Raw genomic sequence first — 19384 nt, 5'->3', positions numbered from 1 at the left:
TGCAGGATAGGCAGGCTTGTGAGAAACATTACTTCTGGGTTTCCATCGTGAATGGGGCTCTTCACTGTAAGCAGAACATGACACAGGGCTACTATCAGGTTGGAAATGCTCAATGGCTTCCTGGGGCGGTTTATTTTATAACCCATGAGCATCGACACAGGCATCAGTGTCCGTCAGACATTAATCTAATGTTGAATAAAACATGATGACCTTCTGGGTGAAGTGTAAGCGACACTCTATGAGTTCTGAGATTCCGACAAGTCAAGGTTGTCATTTATTGTTTACGGATTTTAAGATGTCTTCAGCTGAGTGCTAGAAGTTTACTTCTGAGTGTTAAATTTAAACCATGTAGTTTAGGTTTTATAGGTGTGGAACCAACCCCCCAGTATCGTGTTATTGCTATCGCCTATGACGTAGCGACAGTCTTCATGAAACTGGAGGTGCTCCGTGATGGGGCTGTGTCATCACCCCGCCCCCCCGGATTAGAGTTTCCCGGGAAATGGCCAAGGGCCGACGCAGCTCATCAGGTTTCTAATGACGGTCATCCATAATGCAGCTTGGCACTCTCAGGGGGGCGTCGAAAGCCGGGCCGGGGTCAGACGCGCACAAAACGACGCTACACGCACACTCTTTAATTCATGTCACCTTCAATTAACTGTCGGGTTAGAACCAAGAGCAGGCACCTCCCTAAAACCTCTCCTGGCCTATCGGGTCAGCTGGCTCCTCCCTCGCAGAAGCAGAGGAGGTGGAGGTGGGGCAAGCGGGAGGCGAAGCTAGTGTCACCAACTGAAAGAACATATGGATTGACACACTGAACTGATGGGGGGGGGGGGTAACACTGGCCCTGGGGAGGCATGGAATTAGCTTATTTATGCATAACCTCTTTGTTTAGGTTAACACATTATGTGGAAAGTTGCTCATTTCATTAAAGTTTCAGTCAGCCTCTAATAAAATTACCGCCAATTAAAAACAAAAATTAAAAGCACTTTTTATTTTTAACTAACATTACATAAAATGTCTCTTAAGTATTTATTCTGTAGATCTTCCTGATCTAAATGCATATCCTAACACAGTAATCCTGTAGTTTAGTTGTGTGTATTAATATAAGAGAATTGCGTTTAAGCTGCTTTATAGTAAACAGGATATTTTAAATTTACACAAGTTGACCCTGTCTATGGTTTCCTTTACTGGTACAACCGTAAACCCTATCGGAACCTGTCTTGACAACATTTTGGACAGAGGTTCGGATACACTGCTATTCTACAACTGCCTGTGTCCTACAGTACCTCACCGCCCAACCCCTCTGTTATATTAAGCGAAGCTTATTTAGTATTTTCTTTATTTCTTCCAATCACATTTACTGTCGTAAAAGTTTATTGATTCTTTAGAGTAACTTTGAGAAACATGCAGGGCGAACGCTTATTTCATGTTATTTTTCAACCCGTAAAAACCAGCAAAAAACAAAGAAATAAAACTGTATTATCCTGTAATACAGATCAGCAGGGTAGCTAAAGTAATGCCCCACCCATGACAAACATATTTTTTCGGGAATACGACGGCAAAAATCATATTACAAAATAACATAACTTCTAATAGTTAGGCCTAAATTAACTCTTTTGAATTAATCAAATCGACAAACTCGGAACATCAGAAGAATTATTATAGGAACGGTATCCCATAGATTAAATTAAAGAAATTTTAATTACTTTGTTATATATTTATTTATTTGTTTGTTTGTTTGTTTAGAACCGACTGTAATTCTCGTTACTTAAGGTTATAAGTTGGACAACACCACCTCCTATCGGTGGATGTGTTCAAGGCCGATGTCATTATGAATGTGTAGAGTTGATTTTCCCTGTTCTTTCGCCCAAATGTCAGTCATAAAGTGAACATGTCTTCAGTAATAACTGTCTAAATCAGTCAGCTACACATTTAACGCTCAGAAATATGAGTATTATTGCACAGACCGGAGCCGTCAGGTGGGTGTCCAGCGTATAAACCGCCCAGCTCGTGCTTGCTCTCCGTCCACTGACAGCCTGGACAAAGAAAGGCTGCGCATGCGCAGAACGGACTGCGCCCATAGCGACCGGTAGCATCATGGACGACTTTCAGAGCGGAGAGGAGGTAGCTCTTTGCTAAGTTTGCTGACGAACGGACAGTAGATTGGACAGTTTAGTGGGATTTGTTCGGAAACGCATTTAACGGCAGCCTACATAAGGATTTCGACTTTTGAAAGTGTTGTGTAAACGGTTGTTCTGCTGTTTTTTTGTGAATACCGACTGTCCCCATGGAGCTGAAATAAGCTAACTTGAGATTAAAAAAAAAATACAACATACGCAATCTATCTAAATAAACTGTATGTTTTTGGAATACTACTGAAAAAGTTAGGCTATTTATTTGACTGTTTATTTCGGGGTGCTGTAGCACATATTCTTCGGCGTGTTAATGATCAAAGGAAATGCAGCTGTTGAATGTCTTCGTTTTGTAAACAGATAATCGCATTTTTAGTCAGTGTTATTTTGGCAAACTAGAGGGCATTCAAGGTGATTGTTTCACGGTAATTCATGTTTGGCTGGGTAATACACCGGCAGCTACTTAGTCTATGGGTCTGAATGGATCTGCTCATTTAATTTAGGGTTAACTAACTAACCGTCCATTAACTAACTAAATATAAATCCCGGCATGAATATACTGGATGGCGTAACCGGTATACTTCCACCATTTTAATAATTAATTGTTCGCCTGTTTCTGCAGACTGCCTTTGTCGTAGATGAAGTGAGCGCCATCATTAAGGAGGTACGATTTAACAATAATTCTGTTATTAATATTAATTGCGTATTTGCTTATTATGTTTTACCTTCATGGCATGGTTTTCCCACACCACGATTTCCTGGGAGTACATCTGTTTGTTAGCGATAGTTCTTTATTCAGATTTCCAAGACATAACCAAATAAGCAGAACTGCAATTGGGCCCCACCTCCCGCATTTGCGGCTGTCTATCGTTTGTGCAGTAAAATATGTGTAAAGTTACTGGAGCAGGCAAAGTGTTAAGGGGTATCTGCTCTCCAGTCAGTAGAGGGAGCCATAGGAGGCAATGCCTACCAGCACAGTAGGGTGAACCAGTGGACCACTAACGTGGTGGAGCAGTGTCTGAGTCAGCTCACCAAACTGGGAAAGCCCTTCAAATACATCGGTAAGCCAGCTACCACTGCAGTTTTGTTCTTCCTGGTTACTTTCAGATGTCTTTCCTTTTTACGTGTAACAGTTCTGCTTATGGATTTCTGGCTTGCAGTTACCTGTGTTATAATGCAGAAGAACGGGGCAGGTCTGCAGACTGCCAGCTCCTGTTTCTGGGACAACACCACTGATGGTATGAGGCCTGTACAGCGTGCTCGTGGTGGGACGTATGTCACGGTGCTTTTTGTAGAGCTGTACGTGCATTCAATACAACAGCAATAAGAGCCTTGCATTATTATGGATCCATTTCTTTAATAGGTGGCACAGTGCCTCTTTGGGTAGTACTGTTTGGGATTTGAATCCCATCTCCGCTATGCGTGTTTGCATGTTCTCTCTGTCATGCAGGTTTAGCCAGTTAGGCTATTTGATATCCCTTAATTACCTGTGATGGGATGGCATTTGAATAGGGATGTCCATATGTCAGGTGCTCAGTCTTAGTTGGAAGATATTTGTACTGAATGTTTTCCAGAAATGATACATTGTCACCCTTTTTAGCATTTAGGAAAACATTCTCCCGTATTAGCCATTTAACAACCCAGGATGGGGCACCAGCCTATTGCAGGGCACACTGACACACCATTCACACCTATGGATGGGGTGCCATCCATTATAATGTTACTCACACAAGTTAATCACAGATGCACATAATTTGGTAACTCCACTTAGCCTCAGCATGTTTTTGGATTGTGGGGCGTGTTGTACCCAGAGGAGTCAACACGGGGAGAACATGCAAACTCCACACACATGGAACCCTGGCAGAGACTTGAACCCAGGCGCCAGAGGTGTGAGCCGACAGTGCTAACCACTGCACCACCCCAAATTTTGTTATAACTATGATATTCATTCATACATTTATAAACTAATAGGTTTTTAATATTCCCCTGAAAGTATGTGGTAAGTTAACAGACCGTACACATAGAATGGCATGCGATGCATTGAGGCCCATCTGGATAGCGGTACACAGACCACTGCATTTACCTTTTGTGCGTGTTTTTGTTCCCTCCAGGAAGCTGCACAGTGAGGTGGGAGAATAAGTCCATGTATTGCATTGTCAGCGTCTTCGGCCTGGCAATTTAAGCCTGGGAGTTACGTCTCCACCTGTCGAATCAACTGTTTGCTTTGCATAATGATCCAAAAGTGTTACATTCACATCAGCTTGCTAAAACTCTGTCATTTCTTTATTACAATTTGAATAAATTATTACACCTTTCCCACAAGTTGTTGCCAATTTCTGTTACTGGAATCTCCATAGTGACTTCAGTTTGCTACAATCACAGATCATGAACCTTTACAGTAATTTTTACAGCTATTAAGATTATCTGGGGTTGCAATGGCAATGTAACCTTTAGGGAACAATGTCCTTTGAAAATGTGGCATAATTGCAGCATGCTGACTGTTTCCATGAAAGTAAACAGAATATTATGTACAATACAGCTTACCAAACCTATATGTGTACATATCAAAATCATACAAGGCACAATGTTTCTTCCAGACTGAGATTTTCCCCAAAAGGTGGGGGAAAACACAGGTACTGTGTAGAATTCACAACTGGCCACAAAAAATTCCCCTTTCCCCTATAAAATCTACATCAAGCTTATTTTGTAAACCGGACATTATAAGCAGAAAAGATACTGGACCGTTTTGGTATGCAGATTTGAACTTCCTCAAAGGCACCTTGAAGAGACCAACCCATACATAGCCTTACAAACCAGGCAGGAAGCAGGCCAGTGTACAAGAACCCAAAAATGGACACATGCATTTTTTTCCAAACAATAAGTAAAAACTAGGATAACAAGGATTAAACTGAGCAGAACACTGTAGTACTGAAAATAAGCAATGATTTAAGGGCAATTATACATTTCATATACAAACATAAGATATATCTGTTATTAAATGAGAAATGTCACACTTTACCTGAATGTTGCATTTAGCTTAAGTGAACAGGTCTCACACTGCAAAATTACAGGTAAGATTTTTTTTTACTTAATTTGACAGACAAAAAAATACTACTTAAAATGACTTAAGGAATGTGATTGTTTTTTTCTATTGTCTCAGGAATGCACAATAACACCCCAAACAAGTGACATTTTCTTTATAGCTTCATGCAAAACTGGGTTTGTATTATGCATTTGGGTGAAAATAAAGGAAATAAAGTGGGCCTTCAAACCAGCAACCATACTATGGTCCGCACATCTGCTGGATAGGAAGCAGAATACAAAAAAAAACTGCACGTTACTTCAACATATTTTCATACATATTTAAAACGGCAGCAGATATGTATATACACTGTACATGTTAAACTCCCAAAATACACTGACCTTTCACTTGTATTCTCATCTGTACTAAAAAAAAAAAGGAAAAAATTTAAAAATGATATATAGATCTCACTCAAGTGTCCATGGTCTCCCTCTCAGTGCCCTCTTCAGCTCATGCATCACTAATACTTTTACTTACATTTAGTGGCAACTGGGTTTTTAAAATATTATGTACACATATCTATAATTTGCATTTAATTTAAACTACACACAGTATTTACACAGATGGGGTCAGGACATTTTCTCAGTAGCGGCTGTGCTCTGGAGATGGATGCATGATGCATGTCATGGCGCCGCTCACAAGTAGGGGGTGCTGGCCGCTCTCAGTCGCTGTCGGTCTCGTCCTGGTATTTTGATGTTGCCTTGATCGCCCGCCCATTTTGGAGTGGCATCTCCTCATAATCGCTCCTTTGCATGGGGAGGTAGGGGAGAGAACTACATTTTTAAAAACCACAACAGGATGACAAAAATATGGAAAGGTAAACTGAAATAAGAACAAACATGAACATACCCATATATGACTTCATCGTCCGAGTCATTCAGCATGGAAAAGGCAGGGTTATCTTTCAGTTGCGAGTCTGTAAAGGACATCATTTGTTAACATACCACAGATGGTCCATGTTTTTGCTCCCTTCCTGCTCCCGCAAAAATGTGGACTGTCTACAGGTCCCCGAGGTCTGGGTTGGGAAACACGTGATACACGGAGGAACATTCTGGGCAATGTTACCGGGCAATGTTGCTTGGAAACTTTCCCATGCTATTGGGCAACACATTTTTATTTGAAAAACTTTAAAAATCGGCAGTGGGTAACTTCTTGTGACCATCCAGATCCAGATGAGTTGCCCCTTGTCTCACCTGGCTGGCAACTGCCCAGTAACACTGCCCTGAATATCATCACCTAAGATTAACAGCACTTTGTACAGCACTCTCATCATTTGAGTTCTATGCTTAGTTACACTTTGGGTCCAAGACAAGAAGCACAGGTTGTGTTAGAGCCCAAAGGCCATGCATTAGTTCTGAAGTAGTTTGATCAAAAAAACTACAAGGATAAACAACATTGTAACATCCATATCTGACGCACATAGGTTGTATTCACACATAGGTTGTATTCACACTTACCATAGAGGGCGCTCTTTGACGGCGAGTACACAAAAGCCAGAGTGTACAGGTAGAAGTTGAGCAACCCATAGAAAGAGAGAAACTCGGCTGGTAGAAACCGTGTTAAGGAGGACACCTCCAGCACAGAGTGATCAAAAAAGAACTGAATCCTGAGATTCATCTCTAAAAAAACATCCCCCCCACCCCGTTCCAACTGAAACAGGACGTCATAGGCGAACAAGGCGCCTGGGGGAAAAAACAGCAGATGCCTTGAAGGACAGGATCTGAAGGATATAGTTTTTGTAGTGGGTGGAGAGAGCAGCTACGAAGTTGTCCTGCAGCACCTTGGCGCCAAACCTCAAGTAGAGGATGACCATGCTAGATGAGAAAAGAGGTTCATTAGACAGGTGTGAGTGCGGAACCCACACCCAGTGCTAGGCTACAGTGTTACTCAACACAGCACCAAATGAATCGATGTTCATTGTGTGGCATGGTGGTGCAGTGGGGAAAAACCGTCACCTCATATCTTCATGACTGGGAATTTCCATCCTGCCCCAACTCTTAAGTATATGGAGTTCACTCCCACTTTAATAGTGTGTTTCTATAGGCTCTACAGCCTACTAGCTCTCTGTCCTGTGCTCCTTGTTATAGGCTCCAGGCTCCCTGTGACCAGTTACTATATCAACAGCTGGATTATAGATGGAAGATTGGGCTCACAAACAGCACCCCAGTGCGCAGGTAAAGCTTACCTGATGATCAGCACTATGAAGGTCAACGCAGTCAGAAATTTCAGCCGAAGGTCTGGCAAAACAAGGAGAAACATCTTAAGGGAGGAACATGGATTCACGGTGGATGGGACTCAAACGGCAAAGGAAAGGGAGCTCCTACCAGTGTAAGGCATGTTCTTCAGCTCTGAGCAGGCTCTGACGATCAGGAAGATCAGGTAGAGGATGTACACAGACACCACCACCAGGAAGATGATCTTCATGCCCTGAAACGGACCCATAAGGAGAGCAATTAGTAGAAGCTCAAAGCCAATGACGAAAACCAAAAAACAAAATTTACAACAGCAGCTTCTACCTTCGGTTCCCCTCTCATACATCATGGATTTCACGCTCACCTGGAAATTCCCAATGTCGACTTTGTACTGGTAAGTGGGGTCATGCAGTTCATTCACCCTGCAAAAGATGTTTTGAAACAAATTGTCATAAAACAATTATATTTCTCATTTTCAACATTTGATGTGTTGTCTTTGCTCTATTTTCAATATGGGTTTATATGATTTGTAAACCATTGCATTCTGCTTTTATTTACACTTTACGTTCCAACTTCTTTGGAAATGGGGTTGCATACAGTTTGCCACCCACCATCATCTAAGGTGTCTAGATTAATAAAATAACGGCAAGGCTCACTTTCCATCTAGTCTCCACCTTAACATGGGGTGATGTACCATAATGACTTAGCTTTAAACAGCAAAGAGTGGGCTGGGACAGTGCAACACGCAGCCAGAAACGGGGGTGTTGACTCACGTCTGCCAGATCCCCAGTGTTATGGAGGACAACCATATCAGGCCCACGATGACCAGCTTGGGCAGATAAAAGGTCATGCACTTCCTCTCCCCCTGAAATGAATAATAAGGGTGCTGAGCATCTCTCTGACACAGAGTTAATCATCCCACGGGGTCACGACTACCCCAGGCAGCAATGTGATACCTGAACGCGGATACCGTGGTAAACACAGAGCCAGAACAGCAACAGGGCACAAAGGAACACTGCCTGGAACAGGGCGTCCAGCGTCCCGGGGAACCAGCTGTTCACCAAGAACGACAGTGGGAAGAAGGGGTCTGGGGAAGGGGACGACAGATAAGTGGCCGTTATGACAAAGCAAAGCAAAAGCACTGAGAGAACGGCGAGTTCAGCTGGGAATATGTGATGTCATCACATTATGAACTTATGAAACTGATAAACCTTGTTCTGTAAAACAATCATGAGACTTCACAGAACAGAACTGAATTACACTTGACTCCCAAGCTGTCCAGTCTGATTGGGGAGGGGGTGGGGGAGCAATTTACCATTATACAGGAGCAGCAGGGGCAGCAGCATGGACATCCACTTCTGCTCGATGCCCCAGTCCCGCATGGAGAACTTCCTCAGGGAGTGGGCGAACATGCACTGCAACACACACAGGAAAGCCCCATGCCGTTCACCAACGCTGCGGCGGCATAGCGTGTCCACGATACGTCCTCCATGTCGCCACGCTTACCGTGACCACAAATGTCAGCACCACGAAGACAAAGCGAAACCAGATCTCCACCTGGGAAAAGGACGGGTTGTAGGTCTTCCACTGCGGACCGGGAGGAGAGGAGCAGATCATCAGCGGCTAAAGCAATACAGATGGGATGCCCCCCCACATCCCCAGCACGGACCCCGCCCTCACCATGAAGGTCACCTCCCGGATGCCAAAGGTCAGGTTCTCCAGGCCTTTGAAGCTGACATTGACATGGTACCGAGTGTAATTCAGGTAGCCCAGATGCACCACGATGATCTCATCACATGTCTGTACAGGTCACAGAAAGAGACAATGAAGACGAGTACATGGCAACCAGTATATACCCAGGTACTGAAATACCATCTTGAATTGTCTACAGCAGTGTTTCCAAATCCAGTCCTTGGGGATTTGCAGACAGTGCATATTTAAGCTCCCGGTAGGGAGGGAGCAAAAATGTGGACCATCTGTGGGTATCTGAGGACTGGGTTGGGAATCACTGCTGTAAAGAGTCTGACTGCATACGGACACTCAAACATGCACTCTCACCGGCGGATGCACATTCACTGCCCCGCAGTGCAGGATGCGGGACTTCTGGTGAACGTTGCTGCTGATGCGGGTAACGCTGGCATCCTGCATTACCCCTTTCAACTCCACGTTGATCTCCAGCGGCTGACTGTAATCCACCCCTGTGGATAGAGGAGGGCAGGAGTGAAGCCCCGCCCAGAAAGGCGACAGCCATGACAGAACCTCCCAATTGCAAACTGGGCATATTGAGACCCCTCCAATCCAGACTCCGCCCTTGACAATCCTTGTAATGTTTCCCACTTCCAGATTAACCCTCATCAATTCTCTGCCCCTCACGAAACCAGATTCTCTCAACAGGGGCATCACGACATGATTGACTGATTGGCTGTTTGATAAACAAAAAGCATGACTTTATAAATCCCAAGCAGGAAATTCAGGCGCTTCTCTCAGCTCCATCTATCACTCCATGTTTCTGCAAAACAGGGCCTGCTGTGCCAGTTCAGGGGTGTGTGCTTCAGAACAGTGCCCCCTACAGGAATGCCCAGGAAGAATCCTCACCACTGGGATGCTCCAGCTGGATCTGACATGTGAGCCACAGCTGCTGGTTGTAGGTAGATAAAGGCAGAGACTGCAAGCTGAAAGGTCCAGTCTGAAAGTAGGCAGAATATAAATTATCCATCCATCCATCCATCCATCCATCCAACCACTTATCCAGAACAGGCTCTAGGCTCCCCATGCTCCCTACCCCAGGAAGCACGGGCACAAGGCACCAATCCATCGTAGGGTGCACACACACGCAAACTGCACACACACGCAAACTGCACACACACAGAGTGGAGGCAGGATTCAAACCCCCCCACACCTGGAGGTAGGACACAACAGGCTACCCACTGTGCTACCCAATTCTATGTTTTATATGAATATTTAAATATACATCTATAAAACATGCATACCATTTTAAACATGGTAACTATATAACAATTAAAAACCACAACATGAGTAAATATATTTGAAGTTGACAGTGGTCTGACCTTGGTATGGGAACTGTTGGTCGCACTGTACTCCTCAATTATTTTAGGGCCTGTCGATAAACAGAGAGAGAACGGGACATGAGATATTTAGCCAATGTTCTGAGGAAAGGAGTACGGGGCTGACAGCACAGCCATGTGCGTTTGTGTCGGCATCAACACAAAGGGGGCAGCTGAAAGAGCAGTAACAGAGCGCTCCGATTTAAAGGAAAACAGAAAGAAAATCCACCACTAACGACCTTCCAGACCTTTAATACAGTGCAGTGTCTCTATAACTGTTTCCATTTATACCCATCATAATTATTTTTAGAATGGAGATTTTACATCCATCCATCTCCAAATCTTGGTAGCACCCCTAGCTTCTCATGAGGGATCTGCGGACATTTCCAAGCCAGCTGAGAGATACAATCCATCCAGTGTGTTCTGGACATGACCATAAGGGCCCTCTTGAGAGCTGATCAGATGGCTATTTATGATATTTAGGCGACAAGAATAAATATGGAATTTAGAATTTAATATAGCAGAATCAAATTAGTGAAAGATGTTACGTGGAGAAGACTGCGGGCGAAAAATGGATCGGTACATTCATAACTTTATTGTTGACACTGGATGTGACACTGTCTACTGGTGTTCAGTACTCAGCTAAGTGCCAGATGGATTGCTGGATGCTCATCCTAGTGCATGCCATACTCGTTTGGGAAAAACAAGGCAGGATTCAGACTCATGGACTAGAGAGCGTGGAAAGAAGGACAGACACATCGTGGGTGAACAGGCGTGACAGCAGTCAGGATCCTGTTGAATTTTAAACACACTCTCCCAAAAATTCCACCAAATGAGAAGTCCTTTTCGACAGCACTGCCTGGTAACAGTCATCCACCCTGCGTGGTACAAAAGCTAAACAAATGCCTGTCAAATGCCTGCTTTAGCAGGGAGACACCCGGAAATGAGCAGTTTACTTCCTTTCTTAGGAAACGTGCTGCTGGTGATAAAGAGCCAGGCCTTATCGCACCAACTAGCTCCAACACAACAGATTCAATCCACCTCAAACAAAGGTCAGCCGCAGGCGGAGGCTCGGGGAGGTGGGGGTGGTGTTCTCGAGTTTCACACCAGGGGCACCAGAATCGACAGCGCACACTCCGTAATGTGTCTCACTACTTCAGGAATAATGGCTATGGGGAGATGGGGTAAAGTACACTTGAGTAATTGCTCACTTGAGCAACACAAACTCCAATCTGTCATACATTCAAAACGAACTAGGTCATAAAAAGCAGGGAGCAGTCTGACAGCGGGGGATGGAAAGAAAAAGAAAAACAAATCTAACTACACTGGAAAGTCTTTTATTAGATGAGCTGGCCTAAAAATTGTTTGAGAGCACTGAATGTTATCCATATTATCCAAAGAGACAAAACAGAGTACCTACCCGCTATACCAACGAAGACTGTCAGGCCAAAGCATATAAAGAAAACCACAAAGACGAGGACAAAATGCCGCTTGGACAGGGTGTAGAGGCGCATAGGGGCCAGCCTGCAAGAGACAAAGGCAGAAACATCAGAAACTAGTTGCTCACATTAAGACTTCGCTGTTAGCTAGTCTGAAGTGAAATTCATAAAGTGACACTATGATATTGGCCCGAAGAGAGATCATGCCTTGCACGTCTTAGAGATCTTAACTTACGCGGCTCAGAAATGTGGTTTATAGTTTTGCTTACAACGCCAAGAAATATTTTAAAGAGTACAAGACATACTATTTACAAAACGCAAGGTATAACACATAATTTTGCTACCAATCATAGATCGGCAGGAACTGTACTCTTTGATTGGGGGAATGCCGGATCACTGCAAAGTAAAGCAGGATGTTTAGTGGTTACACACGTGTATATAAACAGTCGACCGCCCATGTTTTGCTGCACACGGAGCAAAGAAACAACGAGAATGCGTTGTCCGCAGAATCTGGCTCCCCCGCGTTGTAGGGTTACTTGCGAGCAATCTATACACTCCACATAAATGCAAATAGACCCCACTCTAGATAAGACAAAGAAAATGCCAAATGACAGGCTACAAAATGTTATCTAAACGAAAAAAAACACACATATGCATCACACCTAGAACATATGGCGGAGAGGAAGTTTGTAAACTTCTTAGTCAGCTTACTTATCGGCTGTTTCTTGAAAAGATTTTTTAAAAACTAGTTTCCTACGGCGCCTCGGAAGCATCTCTAACTCACCGATCCATAATCATCGGCCCGGTGAAGTCGAAACGTTGGCGAGATGACCACCGCAGCTCCGAGCCGCTTGGAGACAAGCACGGCTACATCCGCATTCCAGAGACGAGGCGGCGCGCGATACGCAACGTCATCATCGCGGGCCCATGCCCTGTCACATGATGAGGGGGCGGGGTCGCGTGTTTGTCTCTGCGGGCCTTGTTCATGTCGCCTGCTTTCCCACCCATGTTTACTAAATGACGAAAAAATGTAGCCCTCTTTAAATGCATCCGCAAATAACCTTCGGGAGAAGATCGGGATGCACTGTCACTGGAGCGCTTTAAGCATGTTTGGCAGCAGGAATGGTATTTTTCTAGAGCATGATAAAGTTAATCTATTATAAATATTTATACACGAATATGGTCTGTTGTTTTTTTCACATATATGAGTAGACAATGTCACGTGTCATCTGCATTCCAATCGTTAAGTAGACGTGTCATTAGTAGGAGGCTGTAACATTAGCTTTGCATTAAAATAGCTGACATTTTACAGTACAAGTAATTAACTCAATGTCAGTTGCTAAATAAGCTACTAATTCCCCTGGGATAGCAAATGGTGCTAGCAGTCTTGGCATTTTTCGATGCTGTGTTAAAAGATGTGATTCAGTGTTGTGAGTGAAAGCTCTTAATTTCATAAACAGAACCGTCAAAAGGTTTCAGCAACCACAGATAACCAGATTGTATCTCTGTAACATTTTCACTCAGTGATGTGTACATTATATTGACGTATGCTTGGTAAATCAAATGAAATTAGTAAAAACTCAAAAAAAAATCCAGGGTTCAATTCCATTCATTTTCTGATACCGCTTGCCCTATTCAGGGTTGTGGGGGGTCCAGAGCCTATCAGAACACAAACTCAGGATGGGGGCCAACACATCACAGGGCACACTCACACATCTTCACACCTATGGTCAATTTGGCAATTCCAATCAGCCTCAGCATGTTTTTTGACTGTGGGGGAGGGAAACTGGAGCACCCAGAGGAAACACAGGGAGAACATGCAAACTCCACACACAGAATCCTGACAGAAATTCGAACACAGGTCCCTGAGGTGTGAGGCAACAGTGCTAACCACTGCACCACCCCAGGTTAGACTCAAACAACCAATTTATTGAGAATGACCATTGTTAGCAACTGGCCAACATATACCCTTTTGCAAATTAATTGAAACAAGTTGTCACACAGACATGCAGTGTTTCCCCTAGGTTTACAGCTTTTTTTTCGGGGGGGGGGGGCAGACGGACACCGACAGGATTCATGGTGTTCACGTGTTTCTTTTAATGACAGCAGTCAATATAACAACTGAACTAAACATCAGAACATTTCTTTTTATGACAATTATCCACAAAGTTTGCAGCTTTTGTCACTGCAGAGTATCTGAACATTTCTAGAGCCTCTTGATATGGGAAGTCAGAAACATCTGGCCCGTTTTTCGAGATCCACATGTAGGCTGCAAGATGGTCTCCTTGCAGCCTATTGCAGATGTTTATCTTGCCCTGCAATTACATTAACTGTTAGGCTTTAAAAGTGATAGCTGATAGCTTAAAATAGTGATAGTTTAAAGCAGAAAATCCCATTGTGAAACGTATTTATTACCCTGTTCATTTTTGTCTGCTTTTCAGGTAGTTGATGCGACAAATTTTCCGATGCATGCTCTCTGTGCCCTGGTGGGAGTGTGCTCACCTGTGTGTGCACGCACGTGTCCACCATGCGCGATACAGAGAGCAGAGCATAATTTTGTAGAGACAAAAATGACAAGCTGATGTGTAAATAAGATAAATAACATAAGGCTATTTAGTTTGTTTAATAAAAGGACAATATATAGACCTGTTCTATAGGAAAGGTAAAATTAAATTACTTCTGTTGTGGTCTGGCGCTATCCATCTGAGTGGAAGGACAGAGGAGGCACTGTGCCCACAGACTGGTAGGCCTGCTCGGGTGAGGTTACAGCTGGGTGGATGGACAGAGGAGGCACTGTGCCCACAGACTGGTAGGCCTGCTCGGGTGGGGTTACAGCTGGGTGGATGGACAGAGGAGGCACTGTGCCCACAGACTGGTAGGCCTGCTCGGGTGGGGTTACAGCTGGGTGGATGGACAGAGGAGGCACTGTGCCCACTGAGTGGCAGGCCTGCTCGGGTGAGGTTAGGGCTGGGTGGTATGACTGAGTGGATGGACAGAGGAGGCACTGTGCCCACTGAGTGGCAGGCCTGCTCGGGTGAGGTTAGGGCTGGGTGGTATGACTGAGTGGATGGACAGAGGAGGCATTGTGCCCACAGACTGGAAGGCCTGCTCGGGTGGGGTTACAGCTGGGTGGATGGACAGAGGATGCACTGTGCCCACTGAGTGGCAGGCCTGCTCGGGTGGGGTTACAGCTGGGTGGATGGACAGAGGAGGCACTGTGCCCACTGAGTGGCAGGCCTGCTCGGGTGAGGTTAGGGCTGGGTGGTATGACTGAGTGGATGGACAGAGGAGGCATTGTGCCCACAGACTGGAAGGCCTGCTCGGGTGGGGTTAGAGCTGAGTGGATGGACAGAGGAAGCACTGTGCCCACAGACTGGTAGATCTGCTCAGGTGGGGTTAGGGCTGGGTGGTATGACTGAGTGGATGGCCAGAGAACGCTCTATGCCCACGGAGTGGCAGGCCTGCTCGGGTGGGGTTAGAGCTGGGTGGTATGACTGAGTGGATGGACAGAGGAGGCTCTATGCCCACGGAGTGGCAGGCCTGCTCGGGTGGGGTTAGAGCTGGGTGGTATGACTGAGTGGATGGACAGAGGAGGCTCTATGCCCACGGACTGGCAGGCCTGCTCGGGTGGGGTTAGAACTGGGTAGTATGACTGTTCTTCAGCCATCCATATCTGATTCAAGTGAATGCTCAGGGGTTCGGGCGCCTCCACATGTTGTTATGGGGTTTTCCCCCCACAGTACAAAAACAAGTTTTTAACTGGAGCTGGCAAATTCCCCTGTGGCATGAATGTCGCGTGTGCCCTGCGATGGATTGGCTCCCCATCCTGGGTTATTCCCATACAATCTTTATCATTCCACCAGGTCCTAAATCTGGACCCAAGGTGATAAGTATGAATTAATGTGACTGCGATGTCCGTCTTAACTGTGGTCAACTGGTCTGCATATAGACGCAACACCTTGTTTCAATTAATTTGATGAAGGATGTAACAAACATCAAAAAGACCAACTTCCCTTTTTGATCCCTTTTTGATCCTCATCAGTGGCAGCTCAAGGGGGGAATCATTACAGTATATAAACTCTATTCATGCTAATCAGAGAGACAAGAACATAATCATCACAGAGTTTAGGTTTCACTTTTACTAACATACAGGCACATGATTCTATTTCATATTCGGATTTAGTTATTCTCCAGGTCACTTGACTTCATGCATGTTCCTCCGAATGGTTCAATTTCTCACTGAACTAGGCCACCTGTATTCCAACATTTAAAGCACATATTCTTTGGTCTGGGTTATGTAACAAACTCCATGGTTGTTTGTATCTTATACATTCAGTAGGTGCACAATGCAATATGGTAAAGGTCTCAGTGGGCTTCTGGGAATTCAGTCCTTCCCAGACAGATTGTTGTTTGCATCCAGATAGTTGTAGCTCTGCCTCACCGCCACAAACTCAACCTCTGTTCCAGATCCAAGCACACTCTGTAACTAACATTTCACCTCATCTGTCCAGCTCCTCATTATGTATCATGCACTCTGATTCCCTTTCCAGCACCTCCTGTTACAGGTGATTCAAGGAGTACCTGTCTAGATGCCACCAAACCTTCTTACCGTAAAGTAAATCTCTGCAAATGTTTACTCCAAATTGCCCGTTCTCTACAGTTTTTGGGTTTATTGGGTGTCTAACTATCAAATCATTGCAATACACACGGGAATGACACTAATTTATGAAGTTCTCTCCTTTTGATAATGTATCAGTTCAGGGTCACATGACATTAGCATTTTACTCAATAAGTGTAGGATAAAAGGAGTAAGTTAGTGTGAACCTCCAGTCCATCGCAACACATGCTAGCACACTAAGAAAAACATACAATTACCATCTCTCCCGAAAATCCTGCATTTTCTTTGTTGGAGGAAACATGACTCAGGAGAGAAGGTATTCAAATAGCTATATAGTAACCCGCAATCTTAGAGCTGTCAGGCTTTGGCATAGCCACTGTCAGCATGTTGTCTAGTGCTGTACCTCCATCTTGACTTTTGGTCAGGACAGTAGCTTATGGATTCCATAGGGGTGTTTTAATCTGACAATTTTAGTCATTCCTAGTACTGTTACAAATATATACTTACACCCACATAAGTTGTAGGCGCTTGTATTGCAGGTATGAATATGCTTAATATTTCTTCGCGTGCTCTGCGCCCCCGAATATGTTTTCACGGTTGGTCAGCAGGCAGGTTAATAAAATGTCCGATTTTACAGGTGACACACACATACCTCTGCTTCCTAAGGTGTTTCTTCACGTAAAGCAACATGGAACGGAGTAACTCGCGACGTGCGGAATCTCTTAGTATAAAGACGATCACGTCCACCGATTTCAGCTGATGCTTTGCAATAATGCTGCTTTCCATTTATCCGAAAGATTACTCCTAATGTATTTGAGGGATTTAAATCTTGTAGGCATATGATAAAGCTAAACCTACGAAAGGTCATCAATACATTCACACTGTAGCACATACTGCGTCTATCTTAATATGGAAACCATATGCACAAACGAAAATTTGTTTTGCAGGTTATGCAATGCACATATGCATATTTTTCAAATGTTGCCAATAAACGTAGCCCTCTTTTCCAATTACACATGGATAATTTTACCTGTAGAATCGATCATCTCTGTATGGTGTGAGGTCTTCCTTTAATTCCTCATAAGCTTCTTGAATCTTCTTGCAGAAATATTTAAGGTCCCTGAAAAGCGGGTTTTCGAAGCTGGCGTAGTCGCTGTCCATTCTGTCCATGGCTCGCCCAAGTAATGGCGAAAAGGAAAGGGCTGAGAGGACGGACTGAGGGTATTCCTTTCGGTCTTGTCCGTTCGTTTAAATAGGACGGCAGGCGAACCTTTGCAACCGTGCACACGAAATGACAGACTAACGAATCATGGAGGAGACGGAAATGCCGGCGGCTGGGAGCACGGAGTCACGTGAGAGCTTCAGCACCTCGGATAGCGCTGCGACCGTTTAAAGCGTCAGATCGTTAACATGCCTGCGCGCGGGAGCCGCCCCTTTTGCATTATTTGTCCTTTGAACCGTGACTCTACATTGCGCATTGTGTGCGATCCTGAGTGTGAATGCGTAGCCTATGTGAGTGTGTGATTTACTAGCTAGATGTTCTCCTCGCTTGTCCCCTGTGCTTACAGAAATCCAAGCTCCCAGTGCCAGTGTACTGCATATGCATGCAGTTATGGATGTGTTTCCTACTGTCAGAGATCCAGTTAATTACAACGAATCAAACGATTATAAAGCTATTGACTCAAATAATAAGCTGCGTAGATGTTGATATTATAGAGCATATACTGTAGACCTATATAGTTGGGTAATGGAGGAACATGTATCCCCAATATTTAATTTAGTTTCATTCGGACCCAACCACCCCCCACCCCAAAGAAAAGAAAATATACATTTGCATTCAAATTAAGTTGTGCTCCCCCCCAGTATCGAGCTTGGTCCTATGGTCTTGGTCCAGTGGTTTCCAGCAGAGCTACCTAAACAGATCTTCTGAACACCCATCCATCCATTTTCTGCAATCGCTTGTCCAATGCAGGGTCACAGAGGGTTCAGAGCCGATCCTGGAGGCTACAGGCGCAAGGTAGGGAACAACCTAGGATGCGGCACCAACCCATTGCAGGGCACACTCACACACTATTCACTCACACACGCACACCTATGGGCATTCTGAATGTCAGCAAAACTAAAGAGCTGATAGTGGACTACAGCAAGAAGAAGCAGCGCTCCTTGTCACCCCTCCAGATCAACAGTGTTCCAGTGGAGAGGGTTGACAACATCAAATACCTTGGGGTTCTGCTCACTGAGGACCTCACTTGGCACTCACATGTCAGCACTCTGGTCACCAGAGCGAGGAAGCGGCTATACCACCTGAGGCAGCTGAGATTTAGGGTCACTCCAGTGATCCTAAAAACCTTCTACTCAGCTGCTGTGGAGAGCATCTTGACCATGAACATTACTCTAAAGGACCGCAAAGCCCTGCAGAGGGTGATCAGGGCGGCCGAGCGTCGTGTCAGATCTCCTCTGCCCTCCCTGCTGGACACCAACAAAAAACACTGCAGGTCCAGAGGTACTAAGATAATTAGGACTCCTTACACCCTGCAAACTGTCTGTTCCGCAGGCTGAACTCAGGCAGACGGTTCCGTTGCCTAATGTCCAGGACAGAGACACTCAGGAAGAGTTTTTTCCCCCAGGCCATAAGGCTTCTCAATTCAAAATAATTCTGGTCCTTGTCTACACTATGTATGTTTGTACTGGAATGCACATATACGGCACATGTTCACTTTACTGTACTAACTTTAGTCTGTACATCCTCACCATTGCACTATATTTTAGATTTTAGATAGTATATTTGGATTGTATATTTAGGTTATACACTTGGTTCCATAGATTATATTTATATATTGTAATTTTCTTTTTTAC

General features: G+C 44.5%; 2 protein-coding genes across 4 annotated transcripts; one reads left to right on the top strand and one right to left on the bottom strand.

Moving 5' to 3' along the window:
• Positions 1 to 2015: 2015 nt before the first annotated feature.
• On the top strand, positions 2016 to 4454 carry dynlt1b (dynein light chain Tctex-type 1b). Of its 2 annotated transcripts, none has more exons than XM_023807018.2 (5): positions 2016 to 2124; positions 2755 to 2796; positions 3070 to 3193; positions 3293 to 3370; positions 4244 to 4454. In XM_023807018.2, the coding sequence occupies exons 1-5, from the start codon at positions 2098 to 2100 to the stop codon at positions 4312 to 4314; spliced, it is 342 nt and encodes a 113-aa protein (XP_023662786.1). In that variant the 5' UTR covers positions 2016 to 2097; the 3' UTR covers positions 4315 to 4454. The 2 variants fall into 2 exon arrangements, with proteins under 2 accessions (XP_023662786.1, XP_023662785.1); XM_023807017.2 differs by having other exon boundaries at positions 3266 to 3370.
• On the bottom strand, positions 4394 to 17933 carry tmem181 (transmembrane protein 181). Of its 2 annotated transcripts, none has more exons than XM_072702701.1 (17): positions 17559 to 17933; positions 11892 to 11995; positions 10475 to 10524; positions 10002 to 10092; positions 9465 to 9604; positions 9087 to 9206; positions 8913 to 8993; positions 8722 to 8821; positions 8363 to 8493; positions 8180 to 8271; positions 7771 to 7828; positions 7539 to 7641; positions 7400 to 7451; positions 6946 to 7028; positions 6672 to 6761; positions 6064 to 6130; positions 4394 to 5960 (listed from the first exon to the last, which is right to left on the bottom strand). In XM_072702701.1, exons 1-17 carry the CDS (start codon positions 17696 to 17698, stop codon positions 5876 to 5878), a joined length of 1587 nt encoding a protein of 528 aa, XP_072558802.1. In that variant the 5' UTR covers positions 17699 to 17933; the 3' UTR covers positions 4394 to 5875. The 2 variants fall into 2 exon arrangements, with proteins under 2 accessions (XP_072558802.1, XP_023662784.2); XM_023807016.2 differs by lacking the exon at positions 17559 to 17933 and adding an exon at positions 12695 to 12821.
• Positions 17934 to 19384: the final 1451 nt, after the last annotated feature.

The sequence above is a fragment of the Paramormyrops kingsleyae genome, chromosome 19 (genome assembly GCF_048594095.1).
Source record: "Paramormyrops kingsleyae isolate MSU_618 chromosome 19, PKINGS_0.4, whole genome shotgun sequence".
NCBI lineage: Eukaryota > Metazoa > Chordata > Actinopteri > Osteoglossiformes > Mormyridae > Paramormyrops > Paramormyrops kingsleyae.
This window is presented reverse-complemented; position numbering and strand designations above follow the sequence as displayed.